Below are 10,000 nucleotides of genomic sequence, written 5' to 3'. Positions count from 1 at the left end.
CCTGCAGGATCGGGCGTTGGCTCTTGGATCCCGCCTTTCTAGCCTTCGGTTGTTTAAGGCAATGACTCCTGTTCTTGAACAAATCCACAAGGGCTGCGACCAGGATTCGAACCTGCGTCCAGGAGCATCCCAGACGCTGCCTTAATCGACTGAGCTACGACTGACCTCACATAAACAACTCATTTCAACACCCCACAACACCCTCCCACCTTCCCCCCTCCCCCCCCCACCATAAAACCCCACAACTCAACTAGCTGAATTAAATTGCGACTGACAATAAAAGAGAACACTCCTCTTTGTGTCTCTTTATCAACCTTATTGACCACGAGATAAGGCGGCCATGTAAGAAAGAGACCAAGAGGTTAAAACAGGACTGTAAAGTAATCTTTGGAGAAAGTTGGGGTCATGTGGGGGGGGGTCATGTGGGTGGGGTCATGTGGGGTCATCTCAAGAATCTTGTACACCACATATGTAAGACCAATCCTGGAGTATGCGGCCCCAGCATGGAGCCCGGACCTTGTCAAGCACAAGACGAAGCTGGAAAAAGTCCAAAGGTATGCCACTACCTTTGTCCCAGAACTTTGTCCTTTGTTTTCTTAGTCCCAGAACTAAGAGGCATGAGTTACGAGGAAAGGCTGCGGGAAATGCACCTTACGGCACTGGAAGACAGAAGAGTGAGGGGAGACATGATCACTACCTACAAAATTCTCCCAGGAATTGACTGGGTTGATAAGGATAAACTGTTTACCACTGGTGGTACACGAACAAGGGGACACAGGTGGAAACTGAGTACCCACATGAGCCACAGGGACGTTAGAAAGCACTTTTTCAGTGTCAGAGTAGTTAACAGATGGAATGCATTAGGCAGTGATGTGGTGGAGGCTGACTCCATACACAGTTTTAAATGTAGATATGATAGAGCCCAGTAGGCTCAGGAACCTGTACACCAGTTGATTGACTGTTGAGAGGCGGGACCAAAGAGCCAGAGCTCAACCCCCGCAAGCACAACTAGGCGAGCACACACACACACTAAAACACCACACACACACACAAACACACACACACACACACACACACACACACACACACACACACACACAACACACACAACCACTCACAATCCCCATCAGATAATGACGAATCGTTTTGGGGAGACTAAAGTAATGACCAAATACATAAATAATGACTGCGGACATTAGGGCAGATGGAGCCACTCTGGGTCAGGGCAGCACCGCCGCTACCGACCCCAAGAATCAGCCCAGTGGCAATATTATGATGAATTGCTATCACAAGGGTAACTGGGAACCCTTTTAGCAAGCTCCTGTACCCCTATTTAATATGTATCTATGGCACCATGGCTTGACATAGCCTCATAGATATACATGACGTATGTGTATGTATATATGTATCGTAGATACAGTCTGGATGCCACAGAAATGTTACTTGAGGATAAGAAAATGGATTTAAACTAGATTTTATTATTATTATTAGTAATGTAAATACGTGTGTATCACATTATATTTATTTCATATTTTTTAATTTCTGTTTCTGAAAAAAACTTAAGCATATACTTTTGTAATGTTTTATGGAGTCTATAACTGTTCCTTAAGCATTTGAATCGTCTAACTTTTTTCAATGGGGCAAATTTAGTATCGTTAAAAAAGCAGAAAGTTCCGCGTTGACGAATGTGTTCTAGGAACCGGTTCTCAGGTGGTAATTACCGCGGCAATAACTACTGAACTACGGGATCACCATAACCCGTGCTAGTTGGCCCGCTCCTGTGGCAGGTAAGCTACGGGCTCACCATAGCCCGTGCTACTTGCCCCGCTCCTGTGCCAGGTAAGTCCACTACGGGCTCACCATAGCCCGTGCTACTTGCCCCGCTCCTGTGCCAGGTAAGTCCACTACGGGCTCACCATAGCCCGTGCTACTTGCCCCGCTCCTGTGCCAGGTAAGTCCACTACGGGCTCACCATAGCCCGTGCTACATGGACACTTTGTTCTGAGTAGCTAAATCTCAGCCAACAACATAGTGAACTACGCACAGACTACGCTGGGCGTATAGAGCAGCTCTACGCTCTATGGATGAGTGTAGAGCTCATAGAGTATACAGCAACCAGGAGGCCTGGTCGACGACCGGGCCGCGGGGACGCTAAGCCCCGGAAGCACCTCAAGGTAACCTCATTGAACGCTCAATTTATTGAACTAATAAGTTTAATTCTGCGGTGATGATGTCTTAAGTTCAAGCAAGTTTATTGAGGCTATAAGATATATAGGATACCTTGAGGTTACCTTGAGGTGCTTCCGGGGCTTAGTGTCCCCGCGGCCCGGTCGTCGACCAGGCCTCCTGGTTGCTGGACTGATCAACCAGGCTGTTAGACGCGGATGCTCGCAGCCTGACGTATGAGTTACAGCCTGGTTGATCAGGTATCCTTTGGAGGTGCTTATCCAGTTCTCTCTTGAACACTGTGAGGGGTCGGCCAGTTATGCCCCTTATGTGTAGTGGAAGCGTGTTGAACAGTCTCGGGCCTCTGATGTTGATAGTTCTCTCTTGAACACTGTGAGGGGTCGGCCAGTTATGTCCCTTATGTGTAGTGGAAGCGTGTTGAACAGTCTCGGGCCTCTGATGTTGATAGTTCTCTCTTGAACACTGTGAGGGGTCGGCCAGTTATGTCCCTTATGTGTAGTGGAAGCGTGTTGAACAGTCTCGGGCCTCTGATGTTGATAGTTCTCTCTTGAACACTGTGAGGGGTCGGCCAGTTATGCCCCTTATGTGTAGTGGAAGCGTGTTGAACAGTCTCGGGCCTCTGATGTTGATAGTTCTCTCTTGAACACTGTGAGGGGTCGGCCAGTTATGTCCCTTATGTGTAGTGGAAGCGTGTTGAACAGTCTCGGGCCTCTGATGTTGATAGTTCTCTCTTGAACACTGTGAGGGGTCGGCCAGTTATGCCCCTTATGTGTAGTGGAAGCGTGTTGAACAGTCTCGGGCCTCTGATGTTGATAGTTCTCTCTTGAACACTGTGAGGGGTCGGCCAGTTATGTCCCTTATGTGTAGTGGAAGCGTGTTGAACAGTCTCGGGCCTCTGATGTTGATAGTTCTCTCTTGAACACTGTAAGGGGTCGCCCAGTTATGCCCCTTATGTGTAGTGGAAGCGTGTTGAACAGTCTCGGGCCTCTGATGTTGATAGTTCTCTCTTGAACACTGTGAGGGGTCGGCCAGTTATGCCCCTTATGTGTAGTGGAAGCGTGTTGAACAGTCTCGGGCCTCTGATGTTGATAGTTCTCTCTTGAACACTGTGAGGGGTCGCCCAGTTATGTCCCTTATGTGTAGTGGAAGCGTGTTGAACAGTCTCGGGCCTCTGATGTTGATTGAATTCTCTCTCAGAGTACCTGTTGCACCTCTGCTTTTCAACGGGGGTATTCTGCACATCCTGTCATGTCTTCTGGTCTCATGTCTCAATCCTCTCAGGATAGAGGATTACGGGCGCCTGACGGCTGAGTGGACAGCGCTTCGGATTCGTAGTCCTGAGGTTCCGCGTTCGATCCCCGGGTGGTAGCGGAGACAAATGGGCAAAAATGTTTCTTTCACCCTGGTGCACCTGTTCACCTAGCAGTAAATCGGTACCTGGGAGTTAGACAGCTGCTACGGGCTGCTTCTTGGAGGTGTGTAACAAAAAGGAGGACTGGTCTGGGACCGGGCCGCGGGGACACTAAGCCCCGAAATCATCTCAAGATAAGATAGAGTAGCTTAGGCTATTTCTACCCTCCTTATGTGTCACTTGAGGTTATCTTGAGGTTATCTTGAGATGACTGACAGTTGAGAGGCGGGACCAAAGAGCCAGAGCTCAACCCCCACAAGCACAACTAGGTAAGTACATGCAGGCGGGATCCACGAGTCAATGTTCGATCCTGCAGGTACAACTAGGTGAGTACACTCTATATATGGCCCAATAGGCTCAGGAACCTATACACCAGTTGACTAACACTTGAGAGGCGGGACCAAAGAGCCAGAGCTCAACCAAGCACAAATAGCACAAATAGATGAGTAAAAATAGGTGAAATACACACCAAGCCCAAACGTCTTGACAGCGTCCATTAGCTTCCTCTTACAGCAAGAGCCTGCGTGCCTCTGATTTAGGACGCCTATCGTTCCATATACACACTGAGGCTCTATTAACCATTTACTCCCATTGAAAAACAAATTGAAAAACCACACGGGAAAAGCCCTTCATGGTTCGTATGAGATTGGTGTGTCATTACGACCTCCTGGGGGGCCGGTGCGTGTCTACTGTGACCAAGCGGTGATTGGTCACGACTCTCATTCCATGAACTAGTGAAATGAAAGGTCGAATTGCTCTTGGAGTGAAACATGACTGACAAGCAGCGTGAGTAAATCCAGAATTCATACCAGGAACTAGCGTGAGTAAGCCAGAGTTATGAAACCATTGATGAGTAATCCACTGTCTATCACTCATAGATAATGGGGGCGATTGGTTGCTTAAACCCATTGATGAAACAGGGAGGTGCTGCATGCGTAATGACGCCTCAATTCGCCCGCATTATACGGTGCGTGTGTACGGGGGTGGGGGGTGGGGGGTGATGGATTGACGCATTGACTCTATAAATATTATATTGTGCGTGGCTGAAGGCGCATATTCTCCCCCTCTCTGGGTTTGACACGGAGGGAGTATCACCTGTAAGTGACGTCTCTAGAGGCCTGGACACGGGCGCCGTGGCGGAGAAGAATACTATGTGAGGGTGTCATGGCTCTCACGATCCCTGCATGGCTCATTGTGTTCTGTAAACTGTGTGTGGTGTGGAGAGAGAGAGAGAGAGAGAGAGAGAGAGAGAGAGAGAGAGAGAGAGAGAGAGAGAGAGAGAGAGAGAGAGAGAGAGAGAGAGAGAGAGAGAGAGAGAGAGAGAGAGATAAAGAGAGAGAGATAAGAGAGAGAAGAGAGAAGAGAGAGAGAGAGAAGAGAGAGAAAGAGAGAGAGAGAGAGAAAGAAGAGAGAGAGAGAGAGAGAGAGAGAGAGAGAGAGAGAGAGAGAGAGAGAGAGAGAGAGAGAGAGAGAGAGAGAGAGAGAGAGAGAGAGAGAGAGAGAGAGAGAGAGATAAGAGAGAGAGAGATAAGAGAGAGAGAGAGAGAGAGAGAGAGAGAGAGAGAGAGAGAGAGAGAGAGAGAGAGAGAGAGAGAGAGAGAGAGAGAGAGAGAGAGAGAGAGAGAGAGAGACAGAGAGAGAGACAGACAGAGAAAACCTCTTAAAACTTTTATACTCTAGTCAACTCTACACTTTCTTATAACTGCCTAAACTGCAGGTTTTTGAGCTGTTTGACTTCAATAAATTATAAATATTTAATATATTTTATAATTATAATGATTAGATTACGTTAGGACTGATTAAGATAAGATTAGATTAGGGCTGATTAAGATTAGGTAAGGAATGATTAGAGTTAATACAGGTCAGGAATGATTAGGTTAGGTTAGGATAGGTAAAAAAAATTCTTAGAGTTAAGATTAATTATGACAGATAAAGAATTAAGCTATAAAAAGGTTAGGTTAGGCCAATTAGGTTAAACAATTCTAGGAGTGAAACTGGGAACCAGGCAGTTCGACAAGTAGGCCGGAACCTGACAGCCCATCATGTAAGTAGGCCGGTCTAAAGGTCAGAAAAGTAGGCCAAGAAATAGGCCTAGTAGCCTCCCGTTGTCTTAAGGGAGCCGGTGGCTGAGCGGACAGAACACTGGACGCGTGATCCTGTGGTCCCGGGGTCGATCCCGGGCGCCGGCGAGAAACAATGGGCAGAGTTTCTTTCACCTTGATGCCTCTTGTTACCTAGCAGTAAAATAGGTACCTGGGTGTTAGTCAGCTGTCACGGGCTGCTTCCTGGGGGTGGAGGCCTGGTCGAGGACCGGGCCGCGGGGACATTAAAGCCCCGAAATCATCTCAAGATAACCTCTCAAGATAGTGCTATCATATAACGATTCTTCGCGGCAGGGGATCGTATTCCAGGGACCATAGGATTAAGGACTTGCCCGAAACGCTACGCGTACTAGTGGCTGTACAAGAATGTAACAACTCTTGTATATATCTCAAAAAAAAAAAAAAAAAAAAAAATCTACTCCCTATCCATGTTTATGTTAACGTTAGGTTAGGGTTTGTTTAAGTTTGGTTATGTTAATATGGTTTATTATTCTCAAACTTGTGAAATATGAAATGCAAAACTATTTGGGTACCCCCAAGAATTTCATTTTGAGAAAACCATATTCTTCAGTTACAATGAAAATGCGTTAAGCATAAACATTTTATATATTAAACCAACTATTTATAATACAATAAAGTTATTACTGAAGAAAATGTTGTGGGTGGCTGGGAGTTGATGTCTCGCTTTAATCACTTTACCCTGACAAAAGGGTCTAATATTCTAGGAAGAGCTAAACCACAGAAAACTGAAATATAACAAAGAAAAAGTTAAACCACAAAAAATGGGAAGATAAACACAGGACGAACTAAACCACAGACTGCGGAAATATAGACAAAAGAGGAGTCAAACCACAGAAAACGGGAAGATAAACAAAGAGGTGACCCATAAGAAACGGAAATGTAAATAAAGACAGTGCAAAACCCACAGAAAACGGAAATGTAAATAAAGGCAGCGTTAAACCACAGAAAATGGAAATGTAAACATTGGGCTGAACCACAGAAAACGGAAGGTAAACAAAGAGAGAGAGGGAGGAAGGGCAAGCTGTCCGCTCCCCCACTACACAATCAGGGCTCAAAATTCATTACTTTCCCCTGAGCGCGAGCACAAAGGGGGAACACCAGGGTCCCAGAGGGGCCTAGAACAATTTGTTCTCTAGACAGCAGATAACGCAGCCTCGTTTACTTTTTTTTGTTCATTCTCCTGCCGGTAAACGAGACAGACGTAGGAAGGGCGTCATTAAACTCCCACGAGGGTCATCAGAGACAATTACGAGCCGTCGGAACTGCTGTTTAGTTTCCTCCCTTTTTTTTGTTGTGGTTGAGAAGCTGATTGGTTGGAATAACTGAGGTTGATTGGTTGTTGAAGACTGGACACGGCGCAACATGTTCATTCGGGATTACTCATTGTGTCGCAGTGGGCTACACAAGTTGCTGGCGAGGAGTCACAGTAACGTGGCTAAAGTATGTTGACCAGATCACACATTAGAAGGTGAAGGGACGACGACGTTGTTTCGGTCCGTCCTGGACCATTCTCAAGTCGATTGTGGACCATTCCTGGACCGTCCTGGACCATTCTCAAGTCGATTGTGGACCATTCCTAGACCGTCCTGGACCATTCTCAAGTCGATTGTGGACCATTCCTAGACCGTCCTGGACAATTCTCAAGTCGATTGTGGACCATTCCTAGACCGTCCTGGACCATTCTCAAGTCGATTGTGGACCATTCCTAGACCGTCCTGGACCATTCTCAAGTCGATTGTGGACCATTCCTGGACCGTCCTGGACCATTCTCAAGTCGATTGTGGACCATTCCTAGACCGTCCTGGACCATTCTCAAGTCGATTGTGAACCATTCCTGGACCGTCCTGGACCATTCTCAAGCCAAGCTACTTGAGAATGGTCCAGGACGGACCGAAACGTCGTCGTCCCTTCACCTTCTAGTGTGTGTGGTCTGGTCAACATCAAAATACACAAGTTGCTGATCGTACACAAGTAGTCTACCAAGGTTTGTGTATGTTAGTCGACTAAACTATCATATATTTTTTTTACATGAATCAATGTATGACTAACTTCACCGGGAGATGGAAGATGAGATAAACTGTTTCCTGACCTATATTGTGTAGTCCTCTCATAGTACATGGTGGCCAGCAGCCCCACTACTGTGTCATGCTACACAGTAATGCTATACGGTGTTTCTACATGGTAAACAGTAATGATATACGGTGTTTCTACATGGTAAACAGTAATGATATACGGTGTTTCTACATGGTAAACAGTAATGATATACGGTGTTTCTACATGGTAAACAGTAATGATATACGGTGTTTCTACATGGTAAACAGTAATGATATACGGTGTTTCTACATGGTAAACAGTAATGATATACGGTGTTTCTACATGGTAAACAGTAATGATATACGGTGTTTCTACATGGTAAACAGTAATGATATACGGTGTTTCTACATGGTAAACAGTAATGATATACGGTGTTTCTACATGGTAAACAGTAATGATATACGGTGTTTCTACATGGTAAACAGTAATGATATACGGTGTTTCTACATGGTAAACAGTAATGATATACAGAATGCTATAATGTTGTACAGCAATGCACGGTCGGAGCCGAGGATTTAGGGAGCCGGTAGGCCGAGCGGACAGCACGCTGGACTTGTGATCCTGTGGACCTGGGTTCGATCCCAGGCGCCGGCGAGAAACAATGGGCAGTTTCTTTCACCCAATGCCCCTGTTATCTAGCAGTAAAATAGGTACCTGGGTGTTAGCCAGCTGTCACAGGCTGCTTCCTGGGGGTGGAGGCCTGGTCGAAGACCGGGCCGCGGGGACACTAAAGCCCCGAAATCATCTCAAGATAACCTCAAGAATCTCAAGATAACGGTACACATCTACGCTATAAACTTAATAAAAGTGATTTATTTAAGGGAACTTTGTATGTAAGAAAACCAGCTTGCTGAAAATTTTAACTTTAAAATTGAGTAGTGAGAAGACTTAACTAAACATTTATACCTAAGCTACATCACACAACTTACCAAACTGTTAGTGTTTGCAGGCGATGAGTCACAATAACGTGGCTAAAGTAAGTTGACCAGACCACACACTAGAAGGTGAAGGGACGACGACGACATTTCGCTCCGTCCTGGACCATTCTCAAGTCGATTGTCAGAATGGTCCAGGACGGACTGAAACGTCGTCGTCCCTTCACCTTCTACTGTTAGTGTCTATACCTCCAATATGCCAGGAAAAAATCGACCGACACCAATATCTGGCTTAAATCTACAAAACAAGTCAATTAATATTCTAAAATATATATAATATTTCGTGAAGGAGGAGAGAGGACGGCTTCCGGCAGAAACCCAAGTGTTTTTTTTTTATTATTTTCTACCACAGACGTGGCCACACATTTACAATGCTAACCAGCAAGTGTTGCAAGTCTGCTGTTACAGCGCCTCAGTGTCGCGATCCAGAGAGGAAACGCTTGCTGTATCTTAGCCACGCGTGTCTCTGCAACGCTGGATGAGGTCCTTGTAAAGTGATCGCTATATATATGTTCTCTGTAAACTGTAACACAATGTAATAAAATCATTTAATGCGTCACTTTGCAGGATTCTTATGAAGGTCCAGGATTGCAGGATTGTGATAGTGAAAATATAATATTAAAAATATAGATAATATAAATAATAAAGAATATATATATATATATATATATATATATATATATATATATATATATATATATATATATATATATATATATAGAAAACAGTGCGTAGTCAACATGGGAGTAAAGTTCAGCCTCATATAAGATGTTGCAGCCTTTGCTCTCAAGAAGGCGTGAGATTCTTGAGGCAGCCTCGCTTCTTAGATAAAGAACGTGAACGTAAGAATTTGGACGTAACAGTAAAAAAGAACGTAAAAGAAAGAACAAAAGTCTTCATTCTCATCGAAGACACAAACTTCATTCCCAAGATGTTCACTTCGTCACTGTATACTATATGTTTATGCCACTCATTTGTCACAGTTGCAACATCATGTTATCTTGTTATCATTATCACCATTGGTTTCTTGTTGCAAATGTGACTTACCATCACCTTCCCCCTGGTAGGGGGAGATAATCACTGGTATATTGTACTCCTGGGAGGTGATTAATCACCCTTGTAATCACTGGCATTTCTTGAACAAATCCACTAGGGGCCGTGACGAGGATTCGAAGCTACGTCCGAGAGCATCCCAGACGCTGCTTTAATCGACTGAGCTACGACATGGTATAAGAATTGCAACCAGAAAT

The 10,000-nt window shown here is 45.2% G+C and overlaps 1 protein-coding gene across 1 annotated transcript in view; it reads right to left on the bottom strand.

The window, feature by feature from the left end:
- Positions 1 to 7,869: 7,869 nt before the first annotated feature.
- LOC138371592 (uncharacterized) overlaps positions 7,870 to 10,000 on the bottom strand; it is a 5,180-nt gene continuing 3,049 nt past the window's right edge. Inside the window, exon 2 of the mRNA XM_069336491.1 lies at positions 7,870 to 8,258. Coding sequence (XP_069192592.1) covers positions 7,870 to 8,258 — 389 coding nt within the window. The remainder of the gene's footprint in view (positions 8,259 to 10,000) is intronic.

Source organism: Procambarus clarkii, chromosome 4, assembly GCF_040958095.1.
Source record: "Procambarus clarkii isolate CNS0578487 chromosome 4, FALCON_Pclarkii_2.0, whole genome shotgun sequence".
NCBI classification, from domain to species: Eukaryota; Metazoa; Arthropoda; class Malacostraca; order Decapoda; family Cambaridae; genus Procambarus; species Procambarus clarkii.
Note: the sequence above shows the minus strand (reverse complement) of the source record. Positions and strands in the feature narration are given on the sequence as shown.